The 14,908-nt window shown below is 40.1% G+C and overlaps 1 protein-coding gene across 3 annotated transcripts in view; it reads right to left on the minus strand.

Annotated features, from left to right (window-relative positions):
• LOC119741352 (ankyrin repeat, SAM and basic leucine zipper domain-containing protein 1-like) overlaps positions 1–14,908 on the minus strand; it is a gene marked incomplete at its 5' end in the record, with an annotated part of 83,638 nt that overhangs the window by 40,296 nt on the left and 28,434 nt on the right. For 2 of the 3 annotated variants that reach the window (XM_038217115.1, XM_038217105.1), the window contains 1 exon segment: positions 13,073–13,204. In XM_038217115.1, the coding sequence (XP_038073043.1) occupies positions 13,073–13,204 (132 nt within the window). 3 annotated transcript variants of the gene reach the window in all.

The following is a 14,908-nucleotide window of genomic DNA, read 5'->3' on the forward strand; positions in this document are numbered from 1 at the left end:
TCACACAAATTTTGTGCGCGAGACGTATTCACTTCGGTACTCCATGCTGGGGTCGCCATGCATTGGTGTACCAGTATTTTGATGGATCCTATGCAACAACACACATCACAATTTTCATGCGAGCGTGGTGTCCTGAATCCGTCAAAATCCACCAGAAATTTAGGTGATGGATTTTGAAGACTCTATGGAAAATCATGCTGTAATTTTTTTTTATGCCAACATGGTATCCTGAATCCACCAGAATCCATCAAGACTTTTGCTGGTGGATTCTGGCGGATTCAGGATACCTCCAGTATCTACACTTGGGGATTCTGATGGATTCAGGATACCAGCATTTTTTGCATGACAAAATTGGTGGATTTTGGCGGATTCAGGATACTTTCTAGTAAAAGAGCCCCAGGAGTTAGGGTTTTTAAAAATGGTCACGATGTACTATGACATCATTTTCCAATTTTCTATTGTCAATACTACAGATTTACCATTGAAATGGTCACCTCTAGCTCTATTGAAATCGGTCACCTGTATACCGCGTTATCGGCACTATTCTCATCGCATACTCGTAAGCTTTTCTATGATTCTGTGCCAAAGTGTCGTGTTTTGGTGAGTGCAAGCTTTACACTAACAGAGTTATTTATGGATGGAAAAATAAATAAAATTACACAAATGAAATAGGTTTAGAAATGGACGAATATGCAACTAAAATTGTCAAAGGCCCAGTGTATTAGATATACCATGTGCGCTGCATGCATGCATTGTGCATGCGTGGTGACATATTTTGCAAGCCTGTAGTTCAGCGGTTGTTTATTGCGCATGTTGTGCACATTGGAAACTTTCACACGAGCTACACGCCTAAAAACATATTTCTTCGTTCATGAGCCCGCAAAATGTTAGCGCCTCTCGTGCACTGGGCGGCAGGGGCGGCGGAACCGGGGGGGCTGGGGGGGCAGTTGCCCCCCCAGATTTCCCTAGCTGACAAAAGTGCCCCTCTCACGGTGATTAATGTGCCCCTCCTGATGAAAACAAAAGTGCCCCTCTTGCGGTCATAAATGTGCCCCTCGAGATAAAAACAAAAATGCACCTCAAACGCACACATATGAAAGCATATGATCGCACTGCAAATAAAATTGTCTCCTCCCTTGTCATGCAAAACTGCCTCACAAAAAAACACAAGTACCCCATGTGCATTAACAGGATTGTGAACCTTCTCGAAATGGAAAACTATCCCTCGAAAACACAAATATCCCTCTCGCAATAATAAAATTGTGCCCCTCTCGAGATGGGAAATTGGCCATCAAAAATGATAGTGGTCCTCTAGCGATAACTTCTTGAGATGGAAAACTGCCCCTCGAAAGCACAATTAGCGCCTCGTTGTCAACATTAAAATGTGCCCCCTCTCAAGATAAAAAACTGTTCCCTAAAAAAATAATAGTGCTCTTCACGCGAATAAAATGATCACTGAACTGGCCATCAAAAGCAAAATTGCCCCTCTTGCGAAAAAAAAGGTCTCTTTACATAACTAGTCAAATTCATGTTCCGCACCCAGGAAGATAACCGCCGAGGGGCCGCCGGAGGCCGAAGGATTCTCCACTAGAAAAAATTCTGGATCCTGGTAATGGAAATAAGAAATCCAATTGTTAATTGAATGTAGCGATACGCGGACTTGCTCATGTAGATGCATGCTAATACCTGTTTTATTATATTGTTACACAAAATGCATACATTCACTACGCTACAGCTTTGTGCGTACACATACGCCCATGCATTGACTGACCACCTGCGTTCTATCAATTCTGTAGTAACGCATGGAGTCACAGGGACCCCCCCCCCCCCCCCCCCCCCCCCCCCCCCCCCCCGTCACAACTTTACCCAGTACAGTTGCACGCACACGGTATAGGTGGTCAATTGAGGCTATTGCAATAGTAGGCCTAAACTGTAATGTTTGGAGTAGGGGAATTAAAATTTTATTACTTTTTTTCACGCCAACATTTTAAAAAGTTTACACCAGTGTTGTTAGGTTTGTTCTGGGTAACATGTATCATTGCAATAAGAACGAAAATAGTTTCACAAAACTGTCAAAAAAAATTAGGGTAAAATCTGTTGCCACGCCCCCGTCCCCATCCTACATGTACCTTATCTTCCCTAGAATATGTATATATATTATTTTTCCCCAGTACTTGTGTATTTCAACATGCCTAGAGCAGAGTGCCGCAAGCGGAAACATGATGAGGCATTTAAAGATGCTGCCCGTCAAAATGCCAAGATGACAACATTCTTTCAGACATTATCAAAGCCGTCCACATTCGAATAACCAGACGGTCAGTATGGGTGAATCATCCGAAGGAACAAACATTTTTGATCAAACCTTCAGAATCAGAGGAGAACCAGGGACTCCACCAAGAGCGCAGTCTTCTGCCTCAGCACGACTCGTTGATGACAAGCGTCTCTAATGAAGAAGTAGCTAAACAGCGAGAAATGCCACTTAGTATGATGACGAAGTCCGCAGAAAAGTCAGAAGATGAGTCTAAAGAAGTAGAGAAGATACATGAAGAAAAGCCTGGTTTGGGTGTGCAAGAGGCAGTTGATATAAAGCTGACAGACGAGGTGATCGACGAAGAGATGCTACAAGAGAAAGGCTCGGTGGTTTCACCTGATGTTACAATGCCAACTGCCAATGAAGGCACTCATGGCAACTTCTCGAGAGATGAAGAGCCATTGGATAGTCAAGAGAAGACTTCCCGAGCATGTAACGCCACTTGCTGTAATCAGGGCAGGCCCTATCATCCAACACCGGAAGAGATCAAACTTACTTCTTCAAAGCAAGTCATGAACAAGTATTCAAGAACTTGTCCAACATGCATATTTGTCAAGTATCCGTGGGTCACTTACAGTGTCTCGAGAGGCACAATATTGTGCTACTTCTGTGAACGTGCAAAGACCATGGAACTTCTCAACACCAGCAAGAGTGGTGAAACAGCCTTCTGTTCAGGAGAGTTTTCTAACTGGAAAAAGTGTTATACAAAACTCGAAAAACATTCCAAGTCGCACTTCCATGCCGAATCTGTGGAAGTGGTTCACAGTTTTTGACAACCCAGATGTCGACATCGCGGCTACATTGGATGCAAAGTTTCAAAAATCGCAAGAAAATCGAAAAGTGATGTTGTTGAAACAGCTGAGTAGTTCAAGATTCCTGGCTCGACAAGGACTAGGTATCCAAGGCCACACGGAATTGGAAGGTAATCTTCGACAGGTTCTATTAATGCGAGCAGAGGACGTACCTGAACTACGATAGTGGGTGTCAGATGGGCAATTTCTCTCCCATGATATCATCGATGAACAACTTGAATTAATGGCAAACAAGGTGTTGCGGTCACTTATCGATGACATCAGTAGTTCAAAACTATTCGGTATCATATCTGACGAATCTCGCAATGTGAGTAATAAGGAGCAACTGACTGTCGTCATCAAATGGGTGGACACAGAAACCTTGACCTCCCACGAAAGTTTCGTTGGAATGTATGCCTTGGAGAAGGCAGATGCCGAGGGTGTTACAGCGGCATTGAAGGATGTTCTTCTTCGCTGTAACTTGGACGTTCAGTGTGTGAGATGGCAAGGATATGATGGGGCTGCTACAATGGCTGGCTGTAAAAGCGGTGTGGCTGCCCGACTTCAAGCATTGTGCCCATCTGCACTGTATTTGCATTGTGCGAATCATAGCCTCGACCTAGCCTTACAGTCATGTGCTAAAGATAGCCAATTGATCAGAAACACTTTGAAGTGGGTCCAAGAATTGGCTGTCTTCATACGAAGTTCCCCGAAGAGAATGGGACAATATCAAAATATTGCCCATGACTAGGAATGCAACAAAAACTTACACAAACTCTGTCCTACTCGTTGGACCGTGAGGGCAAAAGCAGTCTCCGCTGTCTTGGGCAACAGGAAGCTTCTTTCCAAGACGCTGCACATGATTGCGAAAGAAGAGAAAAAGGGGGAAGTGCGTGACACTGCCCTTGGACTGGCAGCCACACTGGAGACATACAACTTTTCATTCGGTCTTCACTTGACCAAGAAAATGTTTGGCATCTGTGAGAGAGTTGCTACAGTATTGCAACAACCATTTATTACCGCACAAACCACCATGACTTGCATTAGAGCCCTGCTATCAAGTCTACAGGATATGAGGAATGAATTCTCACAGACCTTTGAACGTGCTAAGGATGGCCTAGATGATGAACCCAGTCTCCCTCGAAAGAAGAAGGTTCCCAGGAGGCTTCAAGATGGGGATGCACCCGAGCATGTGTGCCTCACAGTAGAAGAGCACTACCGGATCCAGTATTTTGATGCAGTGGATCTATGCATGAACTCAGTTCGACATCGCTTTGAACAGAAAGCGTACACGACATAGAGGATACCATCATCAAGGCAGCGAGTGGGACTTTTAACGAGAATAGGGTTAGCGACCACATTAGGGGGCTCTACGGAAGAGACCTTAACATCGATGACTTAGAGGCTGAGTTAAGGCTGCTCCAGGGGCTCATGCATGAGACGACGTCAAGTATTGCCACCGAAGTAGAAAGGTCAGCAATTACGGTAGAGACAGTGACATCTGCTTTCGCTAATCATGGTATAATGGGTACTGCAGCTCCAAACATGAAGAAACTGCTACATATCTACCTCGTGGCGCCGATGACCACGGCGTCCGGCGAACGATCGTTTTCAGTACAGAGGCAGCACAAAACGCACATGCAAAGTAGTTTAGCACAAAAGAAGTACAACAATCTACTGATCTTGCATTGCCACAAAGAGCAAACAGACAAACTGGACATGAAAGCCGTCGCTTCCGACTTCATCACCCGAAATAGGAAGTGGCTTGCCTTCTTTGGCAAATGTTAATAGCCATGCTGATACATTGGTATATTGGGTAAGTTGACAGTGTTCCTAGTGATCATCTAACCGAAAGTACATTGCAATTGTTAGGTAAAGAGTGAAAATGTGTTAAGCATTACGATGTAGTATTCAACCTCATATTTCACTCAGTATCATAATTATTTTTCAGAATGCAAATATATTTGTTCTGAGACTGCTCGCTTCCTGCACTCTGTCGCTGCCTTTTTTTTCTCTTGTGCTCCCTCGCATTATAAAGTAATTTAAAAGCATGCATGTGTGGATGTAAATGTGTTAACGTTGGTGGTAGGGACGTCCCCCAAACACTGACACACACGCACGAAAGGTGCCCCTTTTTCTGAGCAAGTGCCTCTTTTTGGTGTTGCCCCCCCCCCCCCCCCCCCCAGTTTGAAAAGCGTGCCGCCGCCGCTGCTGGGCGGATATTGACGGGTGAAATCAGATCCACCTTTTGCGTTCCCATTTGATCGTGATCCGCCAATTGCAGGATCTGATCCACCAATTGAGGGATCTGTATCCTGCTCCAGAGGTGGATCAAGAAAGGTGGATGTGATCCTGATCCACCTTATAACGGTTAGCATTCCCACTACACACAATTGCCGGATCTGATCCACCAATCGGGGGATCTGTTCTGGCAATTTGGCAAAAGGTGGTTTAGATCCCCCAATTAGTTGATCTAGTGGGAACGGGGTCTTAGAAGTCCACAGTTGGAATTGGTTAATCTTATCATGACTTGACCCCAGTTGAACACCTTGGCATTACAATGTATAAGCTGTTCAGACAGAAAGACAGACAGACAGTGTAGGATCTTCTAATACAAGATTTTCAAGTTTTTTTTCCATCTTTGTATTAAAGTCAAATGTTTCAACGGAGAACCCATGATCGGGTCCTAGCTCTATTATCCAATAAGTATCTAACAATGGTGGGATTTAACTGAGCAGTCCTTGCCAGTCAGTGGATTAATTTAACAGTTTTGAAATACTTTTTAGACCATCAGTCTCGGGTATAACATCCAGAGTAGGGCGTTGCGCATGAACCCACATTGGGGAGTTGTAGGTTCATGGTGAACTGAGTTTGCAATTAGTTTGCACCGTTGGAAATGAGTCCCACAGAGTCGGTAGGGTGCGACCGTCCTCGTCTCCGCATCAACATCAATAAAATGTAGACAAGGTTATTCGCCATAACCTGTAATTATTATTGTTTAGCAGTTTTCAATTTAAAATTTAAAACTGAAAATTTATATTTGTGCTGTTGTAAAACATTTTAAATGTGCCTTGGCAATAACGCATTGTTTGGGTTTTGTGTATAAAATGTACCGCCTTGCATTTTATGCTATGTTAAATGAACTTGAGCAGCTATGGATGGTGCAAGTAATAATCTCGTGTAGGAGATGCATTACTGGTGACAATTTGTACTTAATTTTAAACCAGGGTTTTGGGGTGTAACATTTGGTGTGGCAAACTCTGCAGTGAGACAGACTTCCTTGAGGGGCCATCGACCAGTAGGATTGTCAGCCAGGTCACACATGGGCAGAGGACGCTACGGGTCCAGACAGTACTACCAGGGTAGGCACCGGTGCACCACAACCACACCCACAATATGAGCACTTTGCATGGACTCAAGCAAGGAATTGTTGATTTGGGTCCAACTTCGTTGATTGTTTTGTAATGTATTAATAATGATGTATTTATTTAGTTACTTCGTAGGGTGAAATTTAAGTGCATGTTAATATTGGTGATATTGTGAATAATAAAATTAATCTTGGATTTGCACACAGATCTGTCCTTCTTTCAATTTGTCTGAGTTAAGTCTTTGCCATACAGTCTGATCAAAAGTACCATTCCGGGGTCCTTCTGTTTGAGGGGGATCCTGTGACAATCATGGCGATGTCTTCAACTGACTTTTATTTTAATTTTAAAAAGCTAAATTGCATATTTTTCTACTTTCAAAATTGAAATTATCTTTAATCAGATTGACTTAAAACTAGGCACAGATAATGTGTGCATTATTAGGTAAGGTTCTCAAGATATCACGTGCCACGTGACGTCATATTATAAAAGGGGCGTACATGAAATATGGCATTAAGTACATGTAAGCCCTTGACCCTTTGCTGATTAATACAGCACCCCTCAAATCTAGAAGTGGGGAAGTGATTACTGACAGAACCAAAACATTGAATGTACATCACCACGTCGCAAAATTCCACTTTAGGCATACATGTAGTTTGGTTGTGGTACCCACTGCTATATGGCGCTGTATTTTTGTTTTAACATATACCAAATGTGCCAACCAAGAGGGTCAAAAATGAAAATCAGTCAACACACATCAAACATGTAGTTTTAGCATCGAAACTACTGTATTTACATTCATGAGAAATGTAAAAGTCTGAGCTTAAATCTACAATATAACTCTAAATTTGTAAAACATCCATGAACATAACAACAAATCTATTTTTTACTATAACCTGTTAGGCCTACATATCTCAAAATGGTGATATTCAACTCATGCTTTACCAACTACGTCAGGTATGAATGTTAATGTTTAGAGCATGGTTCAGAGATTATTTATGCCAATTATGAATGTTAATGTTTAGAGCATGGTTCAGAGATTATTTATGCCAATTTTTGAGATTCTATCAAAAAAAATATGCATTTTTACATTGCTTCAAAGTAAAAAATAGCTGAAAATACTGGGTTTCACCATGTAAAGTTTGTGTTAGGTATTGTAGATTGCAAACTTATTGCATGTAAACATTTCTTTGTGGAGTTGCCCTTCTTACGCGTAATTGTGTATTTACTTTTACATCAAAGAATTTACATGTGATTGGTACAAATAACAGTAGTTTGTAAGTTGTATTCATTGAGGAAATGTTCTCTGTTTACTTTAGCAAACTTTTTACTTGTTTCGAAGGTTACATTACATATGTTAACAAACTGAATAGGTCCATCAAAACATGGACATCAAAACATACAAAGTACCGGTATACTGCAAATTCCCGTGAATCTGCAAATTCTCCTACCACCAGTCATTCATCACTGTTCATGGAAAAAAATCCAATTCCAAGTCCAATCTCAAGTTTTCTGACCACATGGCCTGAGTTTGGCATCATGCTGGCACACACGATTACAAGCATGCATATATCTTGTCGTGTCTTGATGAATACTGCACCAACACCCTTTCTTGGGGGTCACACAGGTGATATCAATGCAATGGTTGATATAGCAATGTTAATTGTGTATTTGCACATGACTGGCATGATGTGCGGGCAAATTGATGCAATGTACCAGTACCAGAACGTGCAAATGCAAAATCTCGGTTCTATGTGGTTTCAAACACTGATTTTGAACATCAACTTTTTCCGTCAGAATTATGTCTCTTTTTTGTTCCACGAAAGCTATAAAAAATAACCCCCAAAATGTAAATAAAAATGATATACTCAAAGCAGTCAAGACTTTTATTTGTATACTCTATCCCTTTATACTGTATATGTAGCCCTACATGTATAAACACACAAAGAGAAAGCATTCCTAATTTACATTGCAAAACCCTTCTTTAAAATTAACCAAACAAATTTCTTTTTTGAATAAATTAAAATATTTATATAACTCGGATGAACATGTCCAAATAAGGTTGTTATCGCCACTGATAAGATTTCTTTGCTCTTAGTTGATTACACAATCATTGGAATTTTCTTGGGTCTTGCGTTGAATATTTTCTATAGTTAATTAGATTAAGCCCGCTACGGCGGGTCACGTGATAATTTGGTAGTCATTCACACATGTATATAAACGCAGCGAAGATTTGGGAAAGCGAGTCGCTGCCACACCCTCGCCGAATACGGACCGTCGTCCTTCTCAGTAGCCATTTCTGTGAGTAATAGATTATTTGTTTCTTTATTAAACATCCTTGGGCATTTATAGCTGTATTAAGTTATATTCTGAGTGATTTTGGGCGTAAATTTTGGTGCTAGTTTCTCTGTATTTACTTGTGTATTTGGCCTGAATTTGACGACCGATATACACCATGTACACACGGCCGCCATGTTTAATGCACATGTGTACATCGTACATTGTAGACTTGCATTAGTCCTCTCGCTACAATTACGACTGGGGCATATTGATATTGGAATTCGGGCTTCGCCAATTATTGTGAATATTTATTGTAGTTATTAATTGTGTAATTCCAGGAGATGCCGTAACCCCAGGATACCCCTGCGACTCCCACCGTGTGTACACCCGTAGGCATTTGTTCCTGCATACGGCTTGTGAGTCAACTTATCAACTTATAATTAAACACTTTAAATATTTGTGATTTGTCTTTAATTAATACCCGTGTGTGTAATATTGTTTATTCTGGGTGTAATTAATAGTGATTCATGTACAATGTACTTATTTCATAATTTACTAAATGTCATTTACACAAATGTACATGTAATTTAATTTCAGTTTTCACCAGCTCTTCAAGGAGATATGTGCAATAAAAAAGGGGACATACATGTAGACAGCAACAACTGGTCTCGTGTAGAGCTTATTTTGGTGTACGCGGTGACAAAGGTTACAATGGAGGGCAAGATGATCCATGTACATGTAACATGTGTAAAAGCATATGGCATGTGCATACTGTATTAATTCAAGTCAGTGTCAGCTATTCTTTGATGCAGACAAAGTTATGGTGGTTGTACATTTTAATTTGATTCATTTCAAGACACAAGACTCATCCAAAAAACAATTGCAAGTTTATTACTTTGTAAAAGGTGCAGACTCCTTGTACAGTGGAACGCCGCTATAACAAACATCGCGGAATCCACAGAAAATGTTCTTAATAGCGATCGTTTTGGTATTTAGCGATTTTAAGCTGATAGTGCCCTACTTGAAGTGCGCCCTCTTTTTACTAGATTTAAGTGTTTATTCATTTCCCCCTTTCTTGCCGTTTCGATGTTCAAAACTGTTTCTTAAAATGTACTTTTAGAGATAAGATTAGATAAGATTAGATTGAACTTTTTTCCCCTCACGAGGGAAATTAAATTGGCCTTGACAAAGAAGGGGTTATAAAACATACAATCATTAATTAAAAAGATGTAAAAGTGCAAAAGTAACCACAAACTTATAAATCTAGTTATTACATGTAAAAAACAAACTGCTACACATACATGTATACACATAATAACATTACGTTAATGAGGGATCAGAGTAATAAGCCACACGACAGCTCATCGTTACAGTTGCTCATTGTACTATTTGATAGCTGCTGGAATGAATGAACTGCCATATCGCAGTGTCCTGATCCTTTGTTGTAAAAAGCGGTTACTTCTGGAGTTGGTGTGGAAGTCGGCATGTAATGGGTGATGTGAGTCAGGGAGAACTGTCTTAATTTTATTGCACATAAGAGTTGTAAACCAATAGCTTTACTGGCTTGCTTAACTATTCTGTCTAACTTAATTAAAAAATTTATTTTAAGTAACATTTTTATTAAGAAATTGCTATAAAGTTTATATAAAAAGTTGTTCATTTATAAGGCTTTATTTTTGAAGATTGTGGTTGTAAAGTTGTATTAATTAAAATTGTGAATGAAGAACTTAATAAAATCGGCACAATAAACAAAACCAATACAGAGAAAATGAGAGGAGTTGGAAAAAGGGAGCAGAGTGGCTGGGATGAAGGTATGTTTTCTATTTTTTATTTTTAGTTTCACTTTCATAAAAACCTTTAGTTTTCAAAATCTAAGCTTTGAGGGAAAAAACCCACTACAGCAGTTTTCACCAGAGGATCTCATATCAGCGGCGCCCACTTTTGACCAATAGTGAACTGGTATTTCTCACATCCAGCGGCCACATGCAGAGTCGTTACAAAACTTCAGCAACGGGCAGCTTTCCCTTCTATTCTTTGGGGAAATACAAGCCACCTATCACTCTTTAACATTCAAACATGATGTATATTGGTCGTCTGACGTTCAGAATAAAAAAAAAAATGGCCCAAACAGGGTTTAACCCATTCAACTCCGCCCTGTGTAAAATCGATTGCCGGCGATCGAAAATTTCTGAGTATTGTATTTTGTGTTTGCCGCCCTCTTTTGACTCATGTTTGATACCATTTTTTTAGCTTTATACACTGGCTACCCAATGGCGTCTTTTCTTTTTGCATCTGAACGTTACGCTTTCACAGGTGAGGTGAAACAAATGCCAGACTTCTGTTGTTTACCGCGCGTGGTTTGTTATAACTGTTCACGTTCCTCATGTACATACAGTGAATTCAAGTACGCTCTTTGTCACTTCTTTTGCCCTAATTTCTGCCTAAATCTGCCTGGGGAAACTCCTAAAAAAAACTGCAGATAACAAACAACCCAAGAGGAACTTGGTTGACAAAAATGTTTTAAATCTTCTTGATTCGGGCAATGAAAATAAAGAGAAAGGAGACCTTGACAGCAGTAGACATTCTGAACGACATGCGATGTAGTAGGCCTACAAGTACAGTGATGGACGTAATATCTTTCCAATATTTTTTGTTGGCATAAAAGCCATGATAATCATGATATTTGAACAATATTCTAAATGCCATGTCACTATTTATGCAAGGAAACATTTTCCAAAAACTCAGTGGAAAGCATTTATTTGTGTTTTTATACAAAAATTTGTGATTTTTGGTCTCATGGAATAGTGAATAAATGATTGTGCAAAATACTTCAAAATTCATACATTTTGCACCAAAACCGCACTATTTGTGTCCTTTTGGGTCGGTTACTATGACAACCATAAATGCACACAATTGCTCTCTCGAGTGTTTTCTCATGAAGTGAGAGTCGTATTTTGTAGTGATGCATTCGAAAATCTCCTAGCAGATTGTTTTCATAATTTTTTGGCCAAAAATCCACAAAAATGGATTAAAACATCCCAAAATTCAAGTTTAAAAATGGCCGCCATTGAGAGGGGGTTCACATTTTTTAAAACCTTTTTTCCCGAAATTGTCGATTGCCTAGCTCACATTCTTTCATTTGGTAAATAACTTAACCCACACAAAATAAAAAATACTGATGAAAAAGGTGCAAGAATTCAACTAAGTCAAAAAAACTCAAAATTAAGGCTGAGTTTAAAGGGTTAATATATATTTTGTAACGCGTAGTTTTTTTATAAGTCTGTTGAATTTTTCAACAACAATGTTTGGTATGTTTTATACACAAATCTGGGAGCCAAGGATGATGTTTGGTATAGCCGAATGTTCGGTATAGCGGTGTTCCACTGTACTAGGTGAATTTTCTGGTACCACTCTAGTAAAATTCTTGAGGATTTCAATCCAGCCAGAAAAAACACTGAATTAGACACCAGCCATAACACATTGTGGTTTCCTCTAGTAACTTTCAAATTGGCCAAACAAATACACGGTCCCAAAAAAACGGTCCTCTGTTGTAAGTTTGTGCCCTAAGTCTATGGTAGAGTGTTATATTACAGGGACAAAGGGAAACACAAAGCATTGTCCTCGGGAGTACAGTAAAACAAAAGTGGGTGCGTGTATTGAGGAACATGAGACACATGGCACAGACCAGACTTTTTGGACTGTGTTGCAACGACAATTACGTGACGAAGGACCCAAGTGGTCCAGATATGGTGCAACATGCACACTAATGTTAGACCATGAGGTTTTCTTTCAGATAACAACAGAAAGAAAAAAATAACTGGCTGATAAAAGCCTGTCGGCTGATAAAAAATTGCCTGTCGGCGATTTTTACCAATTTTGATCGGAAGTAGGTATGGTAATATTTTTTGTCAAATTTTCGTGAAATTTCATGTTGAAATTTTGATACGCAAAATGTGTAAAAACGAATCTGGAAATTTCATGAAAAATAGACATCTGAAAAAGGCAGCACTTTCTGATTAGCCTATGAAGAGGGTGAATATGCTTCTAAAGCAAAAATAAACTACAAACTAAGCCTAAATGTGAAAATCAAAATTTGACAAAGTTCGACATGGTTTTGTACATGGTGGAAGTGTGGCCTTTATTTACGGAGGTAGTCCAGTAAATTGGCCACATTTATGGGGCTAGCCACTATCAAACAAAGAGAATGATGTGTCATGCTGCTCATGCACAAATCAAGTCACTGAAAATGGCCACAGTATGAAGATCAAATCTTCTATGTCAGACAAACATGCACAGGAAGGGTACATGTAAGCTTGCAATCCTACCTCAATATAACCTCGATTACAGGCAATATCACGTGCTGTTCCCTCCGAACATCTTTTGTGAATATCAGCTTCAGCATTTAGAAGACATTCAGCAATACTGGTGAATCCTTGATTGGCAGCATAACAAAGTGCCTGAACAAAGTCATGAAAATATCAGGTAAATACATTTTTCACCACTTAACGCTGGAGGATGTGTAAACATGATCTGGCAATGTATATTCACAGGCGCAGGTGACAGGTTAAATTGTCACGTAAAGAGTCTCCGGCAGTTGATGTGTATAGACGTCAGTGGTTTTGTACAGAGTGTTGCAAAATATGAAGTTACGGTAAGAAGTATCGTACAAGTATTGTACAAATAACTCTCAAGGGTCAGTATTTGTGGTGGTTGACTTATTTCTAAAATTCGGCCGATACCCGGTATATGTCAAGATTGTCTTTTTCATAAATGGTGTTTTTCAGCCACAAAAAAAAAAAAACAGGGGCCAAGCCATTAAGTTTAAAAATGAACTTTATAAAAATTTACTCTCAACGTTTTATAATTACTTCTTGTAACTGTGGAGATGGTAAGATGATTCAAGAAAAAGAATGGGTTTGAGGCTCACAGACACAATTGAAAATTGTGGTCCATCAGTCACCCATGAAACCTTGTCACCCCCCCCCCAGTTGCCCCCCCCCCCCCACTGAGATTTTGAGTTTCTAAAAAAATTATCATTGATCTACATGACGCCCCCCATGGAATGTTCCAGGCCCCCCCCCCCCCCCCCCCAGCGCACCCCCACTGAAAAATTCCTGGCTAAGCCACTGTTTATTGACTCTAAATCGAGTATTCGTGAATGGGTATTGGCAGCGCTGGCAGTATTGCTGGTGCACATTTGTTACTGTTCAATTCCTACTGAATACTACAAGAATACCAGCGAAATAAATCGCAACCTTCTTTCCATGGGCTGCATACGCGTTGATCACACGAGGCATTTTCTAACTAACAAGGCGCAGAAAGATCATATCCATGGGGAAGAGGTTGTGAACATCACTCTTTGTTGGAAACGCGTTACATTCTCTGGCGCATGGCGGCGAGTTCGATCCAGACGTAGACATGTCTTCTTCGTCAGAAATTATATCTTGGGGTTAAGAGATCACAAGAAATATTTCGCTAACGGACAGAAGCAGCACAGCGCAGTATGCAAGTCATGTGGGCTGCAAATCAAGAATTCCAAGCAAAACAACACTTTTTAATATGTGTACGTGCTACTGTATATGTGTACTGTGTGCGATATTTTTGTACTTGTACTCGGCACATACTCGGACTCTGGAAAAACTCGAACTCGGATTTTTGGCCCAGGACTCGACTAAAAAGTACTTGGACTCGGCCCGTACTTGGCACTGTGTACTCGGAAAACTTGGTACTCGAGTTTTGGTACTCAACTACAACACTGTTCATACATGTGTACATGAGCTGACTTACATGTAACACATCAGTCCTTCATGTAGCTCCATGAAACAACAATGTTATCATGATTATTGGCAATTATATTGGGAGTGCTACATTTTCATTCCATCTCTCGTGTTCATGTATATGTTTGTAGTTACTCCTGAATCTTTTTCAATAGAAAGTTTGAGGACTTCTGAGGGCAACGTAGTTAGTTTTTCAACCTGTATTACTTGTAATGGAATAAGATAACAATATCTACACCATAAACATTACAAAAAAGACATCCCCAAAGAAGTACAAACAAATCTGTGGACCCGTAGGAATAGTTTCCCCTATTTAAACACAATTGTAGGCCAACTTACAGTACATGTACATGTACACACACTCTTGTGGAGACATTTCTTGTG

This window comes from Patiria miniata, unplaced genomic scaffold (genome assembly GCF_015706575.1).
Source record: "Patiria miniata isolate m_02_andy unplaced genomic scaffold, ASM1570657v1 HiC_scaffold_11, whole genome shotgun sequence".
Lineage (NCBI taxonomy): Eukaryota > Metazoa > Echinodermata > Asteroidea > Valvatida > Asterinidae > Patiria > Patiria miniata.